Here is a 17,833-nt window from a genome sequence, read left to right as displayed (position 1 = left end):
GGTCCCGGCTGTTTCAGTCAATCTGTCTGTGCGGGGTCAGTGTCCCCTGGTGCTGTGTGTCCTCAGCCCCCCACGGGCACTGGCTCTGCAGGTGGGAGTCCTGGGTCTGGCACCTCCAACCCCCTCATCCCACACTTGGGTTTTCATCCCTCGGGGCTGGGCGGGCACGTCCCCTTCTGGGACCAGCGCCCTCTCCAGCAGCTCCTGGAGAAGTACAGGCTGAGCTGCTGCAGCTCTTGGGGAAGGACTGATCCCAGGCTGTGATCCATCATCCCCTGCTGCAGAGCAGAGGCTTGCAGGGGGTAAATTAATGGGTAAGAAGATACAAGGCCATGGATTAATTTAGTGCAGAAGATTTAGAGCTGAAGCTGTTCCATGGCACGCCTGGCCAGAAGAGGGATAAAAAGCTTTTGTCTGCAGAAAAGTGGGAAAACCTGCTGCTGGTCCCAGGGAGTTGCATCCCACTGCACCCCCAGCCTTGGGACCAAACCTGATGCACACACCAGCTTTGCTTTGCGCTGCCCGGAGATCACCCAGGGATCTTGGATCTGTTTGCAAAGGGCACTGCCCTCGCTGTCCCTCGGATGGCCCTGGTGCTCTGTGCACCTCGACTCAGAGCTCAACAGTGCAAGCTTGGGGCTCTGGTCTGGGGTTTGGGCTTGATGAGAGCCCCTGGCAGCTGCCTGTCCCCAGGAGCCTTAGTGCCCCTTGCCTGCCCCCCTGCAACCCTAAGCTCAGCTCTGGCTGGGTTCCCAGAGCTCCCAGGAATGGGTGCTGTCACCTTCCCTGTCACTGTCACCTCCCTGGCAGCTTGGCAGCTGTGGGGGCACAGGAGGGGAGTCTCTGGCTCACCCTTCTCTGTGGGTGGGAGGGAAGTGGAGTGTTGGGCTGCCCTGTGCCCATGGCCCTCCATGCCCCCTCCAGTCCCTTGCTCCCCTGCCAGCCTGGCCTTGGCTCTTCCCAGCCCAGGGAATGGCTCTGTCCCTGCCAGGCCCGAGGGAGCCCCAGCCCTGCACACTCCCCTCAGCTCCTCACCCTGTCTCGGGTGCAGCAGTAGCTGCTCCCAGCAGGGGAGGGGGTGAGGACTCAGTTTTCCTGCTCTGGCACCTGTCCCAGACACCAACCAAGTGGCTGCAGCAGCACTCTGGGTGCCACAGTGCCCGTCCTTGGGGACAGGCAGGGCACATCACATCTCCCACGCTCCAGCAGCAAGGGCCACCCCAGGTCCCAGCACACCAGCTGCCTGGGCTGGGGGAGAACTCAGGCTCTGCCAGTCCCCAGTGGGCCTGGGCACCCCTTCCCCATCCCAGTGCCAGGGCAGGGCAGCGGGTGAAGCTCTGGCAGCCTCTGCAGCAGGGAGTCTCTGGTCACTGCACCAGAAGGGGGCTGACCCTCCTGGCCAGGCCTATGCCCTGCAACCCAAATGGGGACAACCTGGCCCAGGGCCCACCTGTTTGCCCACCCCAGCACCTGGAAGAGACACCAGGACACATGGAAGCCGAGGTTGGGAAGCGGCGGATGTGGCTGCTCGCAGTGGGTGATGGGATGAAGCAGGTCTGCACACACACAGGAGCTCAGAGTCCCCACGGGAAGGGACCCCACCCATGGCCTGGCCAGAGGTCTCCCAGCCCCACCAGCCCTGGCAGAGCCCATGGGCACAGTGCAGGCAGGAACCCAACAAGGATGCCTTGTCCAGGGCCTTTCCCAGGGCTGCCCCACAGAGCTGCAGCCCCGTCTCCAGCCTACAACCCATCCCAGGGCAGCCCCCAGATCACCTTTGAGGTTACAGGGCTGATACCTGGGAGCGGGACACTTACTTGGATCCAAACTGTTTGGGATTGCACAGGACTTGTTATAGGATGTTTCAGGGAGGCCCCCAAGGTGCAGGTGATTTTTAGGAAGAAGTGTGGGAAAGCAGCGAGGTGTGGGGCCCAGCAGGGTGTTGGTGACCCCCTGGTCATTGCTCTTGTCCAGCACCTGATGCCCCCGGTCTGTCTGAGCTTATCAAATTCCTCCTAAACGCTCTCCCAGGCGGGGATCCCTCCCTGCCCGTGTGTGTGCAGGGTGTGAGAGCACTGGGGGGGAGCGGCCCCGTGTCCGTGGGGCAGCCGTGGGATCACCGGCAGAGGTGACACGGGACCCGCTGGTGACACAGGTGGTGGCTTGGGAACCCGGAGGCAGCGAAAGGCCGTCCCAGAGTGTGGCAGCACCCGTGTGCCCGTGGGATGAGAGCACGGGGGTCGGCACGGGACCGGGAAACTCCCGCCCGGCTCCAATATCCCGGGAGGAGCGGGCGGGGGCCGGGCCGGTGCAGTTCCCGCACGGGCCACACGGTGGCAATGTCCCGTCGCGCCGGGGCGTGCGGAGAGACCGGGAGAGAGGGAATGGACTCGGACACTGGGAATGACACGGGAGAGAGGGAATGGCCTCGGACACGGAATGACACGGGAGAGAGGGAATGACACGGGACAGTGGGAATGGCCTGGGACACTGGGAATGACACGGGACAGCAGGAATGGCATGGGACAGCGGGAATGACCTGGGAGAGAGGGAAAGGCATGGGAGAGCAGGAATGACATGGGAGAGTGGGAATGGCCCGGGAGAGCAGGAATGACCCAGGAGAGAAGGAATGGCCCGGGACAGCGGGAATGGCCTGGGACAGCAGGAATGACTGGGACAGCTGGAACGGCCCAAGAGAATGGGAACGGCCTAGGATAGTGGGAACAGCCCAGGACAGCAGAAATGGCCTGGGAAAGTGGGAATGGCCAGGGACAGTGGGAATGACCACCGAGCACGGGCTGGCTGGGCCCATGCCCATGTCCGTGTTCCATGCCCATGTCCGCGTTCCATGCCCATGTCTGTGTTCCATGCCCATGTCTGTGCCCATGCCCACGCCCACGTCCATACCCATGTCTGTGTCTGTGCCCTCCCAGCCTCCCTCTTTCCCCCCACCACTGCCCTCCAGCAGGGCCCCTCCACCAGCCTCCCCCGGTGCCCACTCTGGGCAGCACTCAGGGGGTGTCTGCAGGACAAGGGCACAGCTGCTCCAGGGCAGCAGGATTCCCTGCAGGCCCCTCACCCCAAATCCCACCACACCCCCCGGGAGAGCAGCCAGAGAGACACGAGTTTTATTGAGGTGGGGAAGGAGGGGGCAGGCTGTGGGGATCAGCCCAGGGCACCCAGGGGTGCCACTACTGTGCCCTGCGGGCCATCAGCATCTCCCGGATATTGTCTTCTGCTTCCTTCACACTCCGCTCCAGATACGACTTCTTCTGCTGCAAGGCAGAAAGCAGAGGAGAGTCAGGGTCCCCAGCACACACCAGGGCCCAGGGCCACCCAGGCAGAGCTGTCCCAGCCACCCCCCACCCTGCCAGTGTCCCCACGTGGGGACAGTGGTTACACGTTCCCAGAGGCACAGGGGCAGTGGTAATGTTTTACACAGACTTTGAATTTTGTTCCCACTGAAACCTCCTCTGTGAAAAAGTGGGAGACATGAACCACAGCAAGGAAGGAAATCAAATCAGATCCTGTAACTCCTGGAGCCCAGACTGACATGCTGAGGCCTCCTTATGGAGACACAGCAAAACTCCCTCCTTGGGCACAAAAGGCTCTTTTTCCCAGCTGGGCCATTTTCTAACCCCAGACCCTCCTTTCTATCAGAAATTCCCTGGCATAGTCACCAAATACGTGTGTTTCCTTAATCATCTGTAATTAGGCTGGGCTTGGCAGGGAAGCAGCCCCAAGCCGTGCATCCCAAGATAGGAATTCAGCATGCAGCGTTTTTTCCTGCTAGTCTGGGTGCTCCTCTGTGACTGGAAAAATCAGCACTTGGCTCTCCTGACTATTTTCTCTGGGTTTCCAAACAACAGACACAACAGTCTCCTCCAGCAGCGTTGCTGTGAGCAGGGGTGGGCCCACTCCATGACCGGATGGGGGGGCCTTGGGAATGTCCCCAGAGCTGGGATTGCCCTCGGTGGCACCTGCAGCACCACTGGCACGGGGCCTGCTGTCCTCACAAGGGGCTGGGGGACACTTTGGCACAGTGTTCCCCCTGCCCCACGGAGGTCACAGCCCCACACAAGCCCAAGGAGCTTGTATTGATAAGCACTGGCAGGATTGTTATTGAATTCCAGAATCCAGGTCTCAGCCCAGACCATCCTGCCATGGGCACCTTCCCAGGAGGTGAGTGCCAGGAGCCCAGGATGGCAGGAATGACCCCCAAAGGCCACCCAAACCAAGCACAGGTGAAGGGCAATAACTGTTGATGCTGCCCTGAGAGCCTCACCCCAACTCCTGTGATCCCACGGGAGCTGGGACCCCCAGTGCTGAGAATCCCATTAGCCCATGGAGCAGCAGTCCTGCTGCCACCACTGTCCCTCTATCCCCTGCTGTCACATGGCTGCACACTCGGCTGGAATGCCCATGCCATGAGGACAACTCTTCCCAGCCCTGTTCCTAAAGGCTGAAGGGTTTTTATTTAAACACTTAAGGTTGTTGGTGACATCCAGGGCCAGGGGTACAGCCAAAGAAGGGCTCCTCATCCCTCTCCCGGGGTCCCTCTCGCTGACAGGAACTGCTTTTGAGGAAACCACAGGGAGAGGAAGAGCAGCCACGGGTTCCCACTGTCAGTGAGTCAGTGACACACAAGCAGGACTCTGTCACCGCCACAGTGTCCCCACACTGCCCGGACAGGCGTCGAGGGATTTCACACATAGGGAACTGAGCCTGAAGGCTGCAAGAGGTCACAGGGCCTGGAAAACCCTCGTGGGTCTGAGCTCTGCTGACCAGAGCAGAGTGGCAGCAGTGGAGCTGACTTCTGGTCAGTCATTTATTGCTAAAACCATTTTTTAACACCATTAAATTAGTCTATGAAATGGTTCTGCCTTTCTGCCCTCTCCCCTGCCATGTCCCCCCATGGACCCACAACGCCCATTCCTGCACAGGGACATGCTCTGCCCTCCCAGGGGAGCAGGGCTGCCAGAGCTGCACAGCCCGTGGCAAAGGCACAGGGTTTAATGCCATTCCTGTACTCAAGCAGCACCGGCAGCCTGAGGCAGGTGAGAACTGAGGGAAATTTTTCTTTCCCTCAATCACTCTCCTTGGTCACACAACGTCTGGGATAAGAGGATCTGGGCTGGTCCCGACACTTTTACTCCTTCCTCCCAGAAGCAGCCTGCAGGGAGTCCCATCCCTGGGCTCCAGGAGCATCACTTGGGCATCCAGTGAGCCCTGCACCCGCAGCTGAGGGGCTGCAAACTTCCCAACGCGTCCTGCAGGCGGGCAGTGCCGGAGCCAGCACGGTGGCTGGCTCCCACTCTGACCCCCGGATCACGGGCAGCGAGGAGCAGACGGGCGCCACATTTTCCGAGACACGTGGCACAAACGAGGTGTTCCTTCCCCAGGAACTGCAGCCCGGTTTCTGCTTCGGTAATCACCGGAGAAGCAGCAGGAGCCCGTGTGCAAACCCCTCCTCACCGCGATTACTGGGGTCTAGACAGGAAACTCCGTCTCTCCCGCCGAGCGAGGGCTGACACACGCTCTGCCTACTCACACCAGAGCCCAGAGACACGGCAGCGCAGCTCTGAAGTCACGCTGGAGGCTGTTCCGGTCCAGCCAGACCTGCCAGGCTGGTGGTATCTGTTCCCTGAACACCACCCCGCATCCCAAACCCCACCTCCAGCTTCCCCAGCTCACAGCTTTCATCTGCACTTGGCCTGGACTTGCAGACCTAGTTAACCCTTTGTCCTCTGAGCCCCTGGTTTGGGCTTCGCCTCAGCACCCTCTGAGCTGATGCATTTCCCTGGGAAGGTGTGTTCGCCCCTCCAGGTGGATCATCCTCTGCTGCCACAGCAACCACAGCCCGCGGGAATTCCCAGTGCAACGCCAGAACTGCGCTGCTGGTTCAGGTCCCTCATTTAACCTAAAGGTGGCTGCTGCTGTCTGCAGCCTCTGATTTCACTTCTAGAGCTGTAGCTCCAGTGCTCACCAGTCAGGAGCCCCAGGGAACATGGCAGCAGCCCCAGGGGACGTGGCAGCAGCCCCAGGGGACACGGCAGCAGCCCCAGGGGACACGACAGCAGCCCCAGGGGACACGGCAGCAGCCCCAGGGGACACGGCAGCACACTGACTTTGGTGACTGCGTGATCTGCGAGCTGCTGATCCAGAGCTCCTGCCCACTCACCACACCAGTGCCCTAAGCTGCCCCCACCCTCCCCCAGCCTCTGTAGGCCTCTGGCCACCCAAAATGGGCACCCAAACCAGCCCCAGATGCCACTGCCTGAGCCCCAGAAAACCAGGGAAGGATAGAGAAAGGAGACTGGCTTTGGGAAGGTGGCGGAGGGAAGTAGCCACATGACACTGAGCTCGCAGAAAAGCCCCAGCTCCTGGCTGGGTCAGGCTCTGCAGGAGGCTGGGCAGTGCCCCGGGGTCTGTCCCCCTGCAGTCACATCGGGAATGTGGCAAGGCAGCGATGAGGAAACACGGAGGGCACGGCAGGAAGCAGCTGATGTGTCAGCCGAGGGCTCCGGCTGCAGCGAGGGGCCGGTTCCTCCTCCCGGGGCACGACTCCCACAGCCACTTGCTATAGAGATTTTATCTTACCACGGCGCAGAACACACTTGTGGGGTGTTGCTGAAGCTTATTTCAGAGGAACAGCCTCTGACCAACCCCTGCCAGCCCCCGCTGCTCCCGGGAAAAGGCCAGTGTGTTCCCATGACCCAGGCACAGCTCACTCAAACAGGGAGGGATGACCCAGGACTGCAGGTCCTGTCAGAGCTGGAGAAGCTTCTCCCCCACAAAGTGACAAAAGAGAGCTGGAAGCTGCATGGAAGAGGGCATGTGAGAAGGGAGAATTAATTACAGCTACACATTTCCAGGTGGACAGCACGCTTTGCACGCACCCCAAAACCGAGCCAGCTGACCTGCCCCAGCACAGGACAAGCTCTTGCATCCTCACATGTTCCCACCACAGGCCACCCACCAGCTCTCATCCACTCCCTTATCTGTGCTGACAGCCCCCTGACCCTCTCCTGCCCCTCACAGAAAGGGCTCTGCCATCTGCACTGGGACATGAGACCAACACAGAGCCACTGCCCCAACCCAGCGAGGTCTGGGCCTCCTGCAGAACAACTGAGAGGGTGCAAAGCCACAGAAGATGCCCCTAAAAACCCAGTGCAGTCAATGTCTCCCAACCCACAGTTTCCCAATTTCTTTAAGCTAATCCTACTGCCAGCAACAGTTCCTTCCCCAGCCAGGAAGGGCTGCAGCACTTGGGAACGAGACAAACCACAGCCCTGATGATCTGTCTCAAAACTAGCCCCAAAGGAAGTGTTCTCACCTAAATCTGCTTTCTGGAAGCGGGCTTGCCATGCTAATGACTGCCTGGCACTGGGATGGAGGGATGGAAGAGATGACCAAAAACTCCTCCTTGGGCAGCAGAGCCAACCCCACAGGCTGGGCCTCCCACCACCTCCTGGGGGCCCGGGAGCTGGGATCTGCACCTCTCCTGCCCCTGACTGCAGATGTGCCACCAACCCGGCCCATACTCTCCCCTTGAAGCTCTTGGGAGCCTTCCTCGCTTCCAAGGCTTCCTGTAGCCTCCCTAAACCAGGTGTGTGGGGCAAGGGGTGAACCTGTGTGTGGTCAGTACAGCTGCATGGAGTAAAAACACCACCTCCCATGTCATCAGAGATGCAGCCAAAAATAGGACTGGCCACTCACGCAGCCCCATCTGACAGGCAACACATGTGCATCTCCCAGGAACCCTTCTCAGGAGGAAGGGTGGCTGTGCAGCTGACAGCTCCACCAACAGAGCCACAGGGCCCATCAGGGAAGGTACCACCAGAGAATCACAGAATCAACTAGCCTGGAAAAGACCTCTGATATCAAGTCCAACCTCTGACCCAACACTACCTCGTCACCCAGACCATGGCACTAAATGACACGTCCAGTCTTTTCTTAAACACCCCCAGGGACGGTGACTCCATCCCCTCCCTGGACAGCCCATTCCAATGTCTGATCACTCTCTCTGTACAAAATTTCTTCCTAATATCCAACCTAAACCTCCCCCGGCACAGCTTAAGACCCAGCCCTCTTGTCCTACTGCTGGTTGCCTGGGAGCAGAGCCCAACGACCACCTGGCTCCCCCCTCCTGTCAGGGAGTTGTAGAGAGTGAGGAGGTCTCCCCTGAGCCTCCTATTCTCCAGGCTAAAAAAGCCCAGCTCCCTCAGCTGCTCCTCATAGGACCTGGCAGTTCCAGCCCTGCCTGAAAGGAGGGAGGGGAGAAGAGGGGTGGGCAGGGAGCTGATATCCAATGGCCATGTTTGGATACCATGTCCTAGGAAGCTCTGGGGGACTGTAAGCCACGGCTCTGGGGGGCTGCCACCCCCAGAAGCACACACTCCTGGGAGCACCAGCTCAGCCGGGCTGTGCAGGCAGCACCACGAGCCAGCCCTCGCCGCGCACGCTTCTGACCAAGGTGTGCCAGCACAGCCAACCTGCACACCCTGGCACGGGTGGGTACAGCCAAACACTGCCAGGAGACTCGCCCCTGCCATCACCCTGTTCCTCAGCTCTTTGCCCTTCGCTCCCCACCACGAGCAGCGCTCGCTCCCCGACCAGCTCCGCACTGTTTGCTTTTGGCAGCGGCTGCGGAAAGACTCCATCAAATGCAAACACAATTACAGCTCACACCCTAAGAAGAAAAGGACTTGTGGTTAAGAGAGGTGGCCCGTGGCCTTTTGACACGGCGGGGAAGCCACCTCCTGCTCCAGCCTCCCACCTCTGCTCCCGTTGCATCACGCTGCTGGAGAAGCTGGTGCTTCACGAGATGACGCACCCGGACCTTGCATTCCTGGCAGATTAAAGAGCCAGCATCCACAGATTCCACAGCAACAAAAAACTATTAATCAGCTCCTCTTGGATGGGCTTTTGATGATCAAAGCACTGTCTTTCCTCCAGCGCTGTGATTCAGACACCTCTGCCTTCAGGGAGAGCTGGTCAGGCACCGCCAGCCCCGCGTGTGGCAGGGCCCTGCCTCGAGCCGGTGGTTGAGCACAGCATAGCCCAGCATTCCCAAACAGCCCTGTGCTCCCTGTGGGAACAGGCACAGCAGCCCTGCCCATCCATGCTGCGGTTCACCTCCTGCTCACAGGTGAGTTTCCTGTGTCAAGTCATGGTTTATCACTCAAGGTTGACTTTTGCTCTTCAAATACCATTTCTCTCACATCACCTCAGCAAGAGGCTCAACCCTTGACCTGCAAACACAGATCTGCTTAAGCCCAAACAAAACTGTTCCCATGGAAATGTCAGGATCTAGTATTGGAACATGCCTACTCCTTTGAGCCTGTTCTTTCTTCTTCCCCTCCTTTGTTGTTTTTTTTTTGTTGTTGTTGTTTGGTTTTTTGTTTTTTAAACTGTTTTTCTATGGACTCGTTTTACACCCAGCCTGTGAGAACAAAGCGAGGTGGCAGGTCCCTTCCCAGGGAACACCTCCCTATGGATCACAGCCTGCTTGGCTACCAACCACCGAATTCTGGCATCCCCCTCTCACGCTCAGATGGCTTCCGTCGAGGAACGCTGCAGTCCCCAGGCATGAGGCAGTGCCTCAGACAGGAGCCCTGACACAGCTCATCTTGTGACACTGTCCCAAAAAACCTGCTGTGAGCCAAGAGCTTCTGTATCCCCCAAAGTTAACTCAAACCATTTTTGGAATTCCCCAAGGGAAAGCGATCAACAGATCCTGAGCTAGAGCTGGGAGCACGTGGGTGGTTGGAGAAGGATCTTTCCTGGGAGGAAGGCAAGTCGTGCTGCCCACGTGCAGGAAGCCAGGCAGGAGGGGCAGCCCGAGCTGCCCTCGCTCTTGGGGTCACCACTGCTGCTCAGGGGGCTGGAAATGCCCAAATTCCCTGCAGAGAACGGCACTCCAAGTCGTGCATCCTGGGCAAGGCAAACATTTCAGTCAGCCTGAGATGATGTGCCGAGGACGTGCCCTCTGCGTAACGGGATTTCACTCGGAACCCATAAATGGGAAGGAGGTGAACCTGCTGAACAGCACCCAGCTGCTCCTGCTCCAGGAGAAGCCAAAATAGTGGGCACCAGCAAAGGGGCGGGGTGGGTCTGCAGGCAGCCCTACGCCCTGGTGGGTCCACCCAGCACTGGTCCTCACCCAGTTCAACACCGTGGCACATGTACACACTGGGAATTAGCACTCTACAGCAACCACCAAATATTTAGATCCGCTCCAAGACTTTCCAAGCAGTTATTGCTCTCAGGAAGTTGCCCAGAGTTTGCTCAAGAGTGAATGATGTGCAATAGGAAGGGAGCCCAGCTGCTTTCTGACGACAGCTGCTGACAGAAGCATCATGATGTCATTTACCTAAGAGGAGAAGTGATGATTCAGACCCTTGGGTTTCCCCTTCCACAAGGTAACGGGGACCCTCAGTCCCTTCAGAACCATCTGGATTTAAGTGTAAGAGAGGATATCAAACATATGAGTGCATGTGCCAACTCAGGAGGATCTTCAGAAGCACCTGCCTACAGAACTGCTGGTGCAAATCCACCTTTATTGTGTCCCAATCCTACCACAGTACAACCAGCAGGGCTTCCCCCACCGTTATCAAAGCTCCTCGAAACCCCGAGGAACACACTCTGAAAAAGCTAATTTGGGAAAGCCCCCACTGCATCCCACGCTTGGTACCTTCAAGAGAAGAAGGGGCAAGGTAAGGGGCAGAAAGGTTGGCAGGCAGGAGGACTTTCTGCCCCAACCTGTGGCAACTGCAGGGACCCACTGTCCCAAGCCACAGGACACAAAGTGCTTCCAGCAGAGGAGGAGACAGTTACTCTTTGTGACTGGGAAATGAGGATTATTCCAGTGAACTCCTGCACCCTACCCTGATGTGAACTACTACAAAAGCAAACCGGTGGGAACCTTTCAGTAGGTGGCAGCAGAAATGTATTATCAGCCCAGAGGATTCCTTTCGGGACACCCCTTCTTGGCACAATTCCCCATTTAGAGCAGTCTCCAGGGGTATGTTGCTCCAGGTCGGATACTGCACCCTAACCAGGCTTACGACAGCAGAGTCAGGTCAAACACAGAGAACTTGGGGAGAGGAAACTGCCCCCGGTGCTGAAAACCTCCCCGCTCCGTTTCGGCGGAAGCGCCTCTCACCAAACCACCTCTTGCAAAATGTGGTAAGTTCCCTAACCCAGTGCCTCGGTTTCTGTGGTCCTGCAGAGCCAGTGTGGCTCACCAGGACACCTCCTGGCAACAGGCCACTACCAACAGGTTACCAGCAGAGCAGGGGGTGACCCGGGCACGGGGCCAGCAGGAAGCAGGAGGGCTGCCCCGCATACCTGGGAGCAAGGTGTGGCTTTGTAAAGCTGACTCAGGGCTGGGTCAGGGCTCCCTGACAGGCAGGAGCACGCTTTCCAAATAATCGTTTCCTGTTCTCCCCAGGCGAGATGGAGGAGGAGGAGATGGAAGCAGGATGGAGGTTTATCGGGCACAAACAATCCCCCTCCTCAGAGCTGCCTGGCACAAGGGCAGCCAGGAGCCACTGCAGGGGCTGGTGACTAAGGCAAGGACAGCAGTGCTGGGTTTGTGACTAACTATTACTCATGCAAGGAGGAATTTGGAGAGGGACCCGCATCCAGCTCGGCTCGTTGCTTTGGATACTTTTGCAGCCATAAGCACAAAGGAGAGCTTTGACAATGAATCAGACCCTGCTTTACAATGACAAAGACAGACTTATCGACCAACTTGGTGTTAAAATTTCAGTGTAATCATAAAAGCAGTTTAATGCTAATCAGAGGAAACAAGACACGTTTTCAGACCCAGATGACTAAATGTGGGCTCCTGGATGGACAAAACCATTTAAAGACAGTAGCAGAAGTGGGTTTTTTAATTAATCATAATGTATTTCACTTTCCTCTGAATTACAAAGGAATGTGAGTGTACTGGCAACAATTGCTTGAAAAGCAAGTTGTTTGGGGTTTTTATAAATCAAGAGCAACCCTCCCCCAAAAAACCCCCTAAAACGAGTTCTGGGATACCTTTATTTTGAAAGCATGTCTAGAACTAGCCTCTAAAAGAAGTTAAAATGAAGCAAACAACCCCCATGTTAATTATTCTCCTGCTTTTAAAATCTACAATTATCCACCTAAAAATAAAGTAGGAACAGCGAAAGCAAAGAGTCATCAAATTCCAGTTCTCCCTTCATGAAGCCTTTGCCCTCTCAGCTGGTTTGTGTGCTTACTTTGCAGTCTGCAGTGCAGGGAAGACTAACAAAGAATTACTAATTAAGCAACCGCTTGCAAAAATCTGTGAGTTTGAAAACTTGTTGTGGTGAATGATTGGTCCAGATAGGAGATCCAGCCTTGCCAATGCATACCCACACATGTGATGATAGAAATACACGTCATTCCACTCACATCAGCATCACCCCACAACCATTCTTCACAAAAATGTGGTGAGATACTAAAGCTTTTATAAGCCGTCCCAGGTCTAAGGCCGTAGATGACCCTTCCGGAGAGCTGGGAATCCCCTCTGAAATGTGAGGGTTTCTTTTCCCTGGGCCTCTTAAGATTCCAAAGTCGTGTTTTGTAACCAGTGGTTTGTGCACTATTTAACACATGACAAGCTTCTTACACAATTTTCAAAGCAGAACATACTGTTATTTGATCTTTATCAAACAAATCTAACAGACGAGTAAGAGCCAGTACCCAAACAAACCAACCTCCTTCCCTGTGAGGACTGAGGAGCACTTGTTGCCTTTAAGAGCTGCAAGGTGCTCACTGTACACAACCGACTTCCATCTGTCTGGGATGAGGGATGACTCAATCAGACAACAGAGAAACAGCCCAAAACACCCATGAAGTTCAGAATACAATCCTTTTGCCACCCTCACTTTTGACAAGTAACAGTCAGACAGACCACAAGGCTCTGAACATTAAGAAGTGAAGTCAGAGATTCCTCACAGCTGTGAAGGTCTGCTCTTCATGCTACCATCAGCAGTCAGTTCAGTAGAGAGGAAGAATTAGAGCAGCATTAGCTATGTCCCAATTCCTCCAGTTTCTACCTTAAATTCGTATGGCCCCAGCCCAATGTCAGAGGGCCTCTCCACAAAGTAGGATTTTGTGCTCATAGTGTTAACTCTGTGTCCATTACACTCTCAACCTCCTCACTGTTTTATCATTCTAAAGCCTATTTTTTCTCATTTCTCAGAGTATTTTTCATTTCAAAAATCAGGAATGAGAGCACAGATTCTCCTCCTTGTAGGACAGCCAGACCTATAGGAAAAAAAAATGAGCTTTGGCTACTCCCTTCTTCAAAACAAGGCTCTCATGGAGGGCAGAGCACTGGTAACAGCTCTGCCCATGCAGGCTCTGCTCGCCCACAGGAGTGCCTGTGGATGCTCCACAGCTGACAGCAAGCTCAGGCAGGCAGCTGGACCACCCATGTCCTCAGAAAGCAAGTTAAGCCTCCAGCTTTGCAGCCTGAAATGCAGGAGCAAGCCCTCAGTGAGGGCACAGACTTAGGCTTGGAGGACACAAGCCAACAGAGTCAAGATGAAACACATTTCCCAGGAACGTCAGCAGGTCCAAATGTCTGTGTCCAGAGGGACCTGTCCAGACACCCACAGGTGCTTCACACACCCAAAGCCACACAAGATTCAGGGTATTGCCTGGCCTAGTCCCCACTGAGGGCCTGGCAAGGGTCTGTCTGCAGCTCATTTTCACACCAACATCCATCAGTTGTGGAGCTCCCACAGCTTCCTCCTGAAAAGTCCATACAAGCTGAAATGTGTGGTAAATTCACTTCCCTACTCCACTTGTATCCACATTAGGGGTCCTGCTTCCCCCTACAGCAAGCAGAGGGACTGACCTTGTCTATGAAACAAGGGGTAACTTCTGTGACAAGGTGTGTTTAAAATCCCGTTCCTGGTACGTGCAAGTAGCCAGCGATGGAATGGGAGAACAGCACCTTCATCCAGAGTAAAATCTGCTCCAGGCCAATGCACAGAGGGTTATTCTTGAGGCTTCTCCTCTCCAAAGCAAACAGAAGCATTCCTTATTTTCCCCCTGTTTAGTCAAAAAGCCCACCACACATTCCTGGGCACTGGCCTACCCAGAGCCAACCAGGGGGTGAGAACCCCTGCACTGTAGATCCCTGGAAGAAACTGGGCTAACTCAGGAACCTCCCGACATTCTGACGGGCACTTCGTGGTCTGCAAAGAGCACCACAGATCTCAAGAGACTTGTTTTCACCTCATTAAAGCCACCCACAGAATTGGCCTCCATGTTGAGGGTTTTTAGTACAAAAATGAAGGAGAGTTGCCCCTGGGGCACGTGGAAGCCGAGCAGGTCCATCCCAGCCATACCTGCCCCAGGCTCCAGCGCTTCTCCCCAGCCACACCTCGCCTGCCGAAATCTTTGTTCCCACAGGGCAAGAAAACAACTGCTGAGGCAACCACCAGACTCCTCCAGGGCGGGGGCACCACCACTGCGCCTCGGGGCTGCAGCAAAGCCCTTTTAAAGCTCCCAGAAAAAGAAGATTAGAGAAATGGAAGCCGCAGCACGAGCAAGTCTGAGCTCAGGCAGCGCCAGGGAAGAAGTCTGTGCTCACCACAAGGCTTTGCAACGCACTCACTTTGTAACTTCACCAGCTCCTCAAACACCACCTGAGGCTTTCAACGTGGAGCACAGCAGTGCTTGAGAGCACAGTGATCCTTCCCCCACCAGGAATGAGAGCACAGGAATGTTCTGTGTGGGACAGGGAAACTGGACACGGCGTTTTAGGGTTCACGTGAAGAATTTTGGGATTAGAAATCAAGTCGTCAAGCTTTTTGATCAAGCTCTGTCTACTCCAGGCAGCCAGAGAAGAAACCAACCAGCCAAACCCTGCAGTAAACTTTCAGCCTCCCACAGACATGTGAAGGAACTGCCTGGGAAACAAGCACACAGCTATGTTGTGGTCAGAGTTTAAAACCAAAATCCAATTCAACCAGAAAGCTGCAGGTTGCTTTTGCCCTTTTCCCGAAGGAGCTAAATTCAGTGGCACACAGCAGACAGAGCTGCCCAGCAGAGCCTCCCCCTTATTTGTTATTTTTAGCAATTTAGTCTGACAACGCCTGACAACTAAACAAGCTGAATATAGCAGGAGAGAAGGGGACTATCAGATATTATCAGAGAAAGCACACAGTGATAATCACTTTCTCCACCCCTAATGAAGAATCAATTTTCCATGTCTTTATAACATCATAGAGTTTGTTCTCTTTAAAATGCCACATTTAAAAACAGAATCCATGTAGCCCTACAGTGGAAACGGATAACATTTCCTGAAACAAAGCATTGTTCCACCCCTCACATATCATGTTTCCTTAAAAACAAGGGAAGAAAAACATTACTTGGTTTTTCTCCTAATACTGCACAAACATTGCTGAGCTAAAAAGAGTCTGTGCTCATCCCTTTAGAATGCTTTCAAAATAGATTTAACACATACCCCCTGTACCGTGAAACACAACAAGAATTTGATAGTATCAGGACTGGAAAAATCCAATGGCTCCTGCTAAGCAGGACGTGTCCCATGCCCGTGTGTGAGGGAGCCTCTGGCACCGAATCTCTGGAGGTTTGGGTAAGCCCTGTTGGCACAGCCTGTCAGCAGGCACAGGTGTTGTGCCAGCAAGCCTGGGCAGTTTATTTGGATTCCAAAGGATTATGGACAAGCTGTGAAGTTCAGAATGCTACATGGGTACATAGGAAGTTGACAGGCTGAGAAACCCGGGGAGAAGAGAAGGTTGTGTGGATACCTCACAGCACCTTCCAGGATGTGAAGGGGGCCTAACAGGGAAGCTGGAGAGGGACTGGACTCTTCATCAGGAATTGTAGTGATATGACAAGAAGTAATGGGTACAAATTGAAAGAGGGAAAATTTAGGTTAGATATACAGAAGAAATTCTTCATTGTGAGTATGGGGAGGCCCTGGCACAGGTTGCCCAGAGAAGCTGTGGCTGCCCCAGCCCTGTAAGTGTCCAAGGCCAGGTTGGACAGGGTTTGGAGCAACCTGGGCTAGTGGAAGGTGTCCCTGCCCGTGGCAGGGGGTGAAATGAGATGAGCTTTAAGGTCTCCTCCAACTCAAACCATTCCATAATTCTATATATACTTATATATTCACTTCCCACACAGCTTTCAGAAGAAGGGTAAAGTTACCTTGGGTTTTCTGTAGAGTAACTGTCAGCTCTGCACTGTCCCCTCGTCCACATCCAGACCCTTTGGAGCTCCCAGAACACAGCTCCTCTCACCAGGTACAACCAACGTGTATTCCAGCCAACACTTATTTTCCCAGCCCTGTACAAGGACAGGTCTGGCTGTTCTTGCTGCTTTGCCATGCAATGAGCAGCAAGGAGGCCCAAACCAGCAGCGTCCCATCAATTTTGTGATGCTGCCTTCAAGAAGGCAATGCACCACTTCAACAGCAGAGATTGGAGAGGGGAAAACTGCCAGAGGGAGAAAAGGAGCTTCCAATCCAGGCACAAAAGCCTTCAGAGTTTTCAAAGTTCACTGACAGCTGTGAATGTCAGGAAGCCCAGCTCACAACTTTGAAGCAAGTCAGAGCCACATTTCCAGGAACAGGCAGCACTCAGGAGCTCTCCTTGCCATGCAGCTCGATGGATTTTCAGTAGAGTTTAGCAGTGCTGTGCTCCTCTGCAAACAGCACTGAGGTAGCAGGGAGAGCATTTCTCAGAATCAGGCATGTATCAAAAAATGCATATTTCACAATCCCTTGGCAATAGTGTCATCACAGCAAGGCACAATTGCCTCAAGCTCAGGCTACATGAGTAACCAGATCAGCCACACCGTCCTGGCCCTGGGGGATTACTCTGACCAGCCTGATTCAGCTATGCAAAATGAGAAATGTGAGTAAGTAATAAGGTAGTTAACAATGTAAAATATAAACCTAAGCTTTAAAACCCTTCCAGCTTTAATAATGGATGGAGGGAAGCTCTAACCTTTCTTGGTTTGGTATTTATTTTACAATGATGCGGTGGAAGCACAAGGTCACAAAGTTTCACATTCTTTCCTGCTTCAGTCACAACTTGTTTTCAGGACAAGCAAAATCCCCTGCTCCTGTGATAAGTACTCTCTGAGTTGGATTCAGGTATTTCCCCCGAAATGTCAGTTGTCTAAGTGCTTGTCCTCCTCCATGGGAATCCCTTTTCACAGAACTGCCAGAGCCAGCTGGAAGCAGATTAGTTAAAAGACCGACTTGAATGTTCACTTAAAACAAACTGTCAAACAGTTTGGCAAACTGAGCCCTACTATCCATGATTAAAAAGAAAAACCAACCCACATGGCAACAGCCTTTGCACTCCAACCACCTTTTGAGACAGTCCCTACTGCTGGGAACTTCAATTCAATGGCCACAACCAGAGACTCAGCAACAGGGAGCTACAAAGCAGAAAAAGAACATTTGCGAAGCAGCCGGGTCTGAGGCTTTGTGTGAGAATGGCAAAGGTTGTAATTTGGGGGGAATTCCATCCATTCTGCCCAACTCAGCGATCAGAAAGTTCAGGAGGTAACATCATTCCCCACCAGGAACAGGAAGAAACCCAGATGCTGAAGGGCTGAAGGGCACAGTAGCCAAAAAGCTGGCCACAGCCCCTGGAGCTGGCAGGGACCCGAGGGGCAGTTTTAAACACTCCACCTGCTTCCAAACCCAGAGGTGCTGCCATGAAGTCCTCCAACCCCAGTCACAGGGCTGTCTTTGCACAGAGCCATTGGCATCAGGGATGGCTCCACAGGAGCCAGGATACAATTGCTTTTATCACATAACTGT

General features: G+C 54.5%; 1 protein-coding gene across 1 annotated transcript in view; it reads right to left on the bottom strand.

Annotated features, from left to right (window-relative positions):
• Nucleotides 1–3,111: 3,111 nt before the first annotated feature.
• The window catches only part of PFDN1 (prefoldin subunit 1), a 32,768-nt gene continuing 18,046 nt past the window's right edge, over nucleotides 3,112–17,833 (bottom strand). Inside the window, exon 4 of the mRNA XM_027682430.1 lies at nucleotides 3,112–3,275. Within this exon, the coding sequence (XP_027538231.1) occupies nucleotides 3,192–3,275 (84 nt within the window). The 3' untranslated portion in view covers nucleotides 3,112–3,191. The remainder of the gene's footprint in view (nucleotides 3,276–17,833) is intronic.

This window comes from Neopelma chrysocephalum, unplaced genomic scaffold (genome assembly GCF_003984885.1).
Source record: "Neopelma chrysocephalum unplaced genomic scaffold, ASM398488v2 Primary Assembly neopelma1_63, whole genome shotgun sequence".
NCBI lineage: Eukaryota > Metazoa > Chordata > Aves > Passeriformes > Pipridae > Neopelma > Neopelma chrysocephalum.
This window is presented reverse-complemented; position numbering and strand designations above follow the sequence as displayed.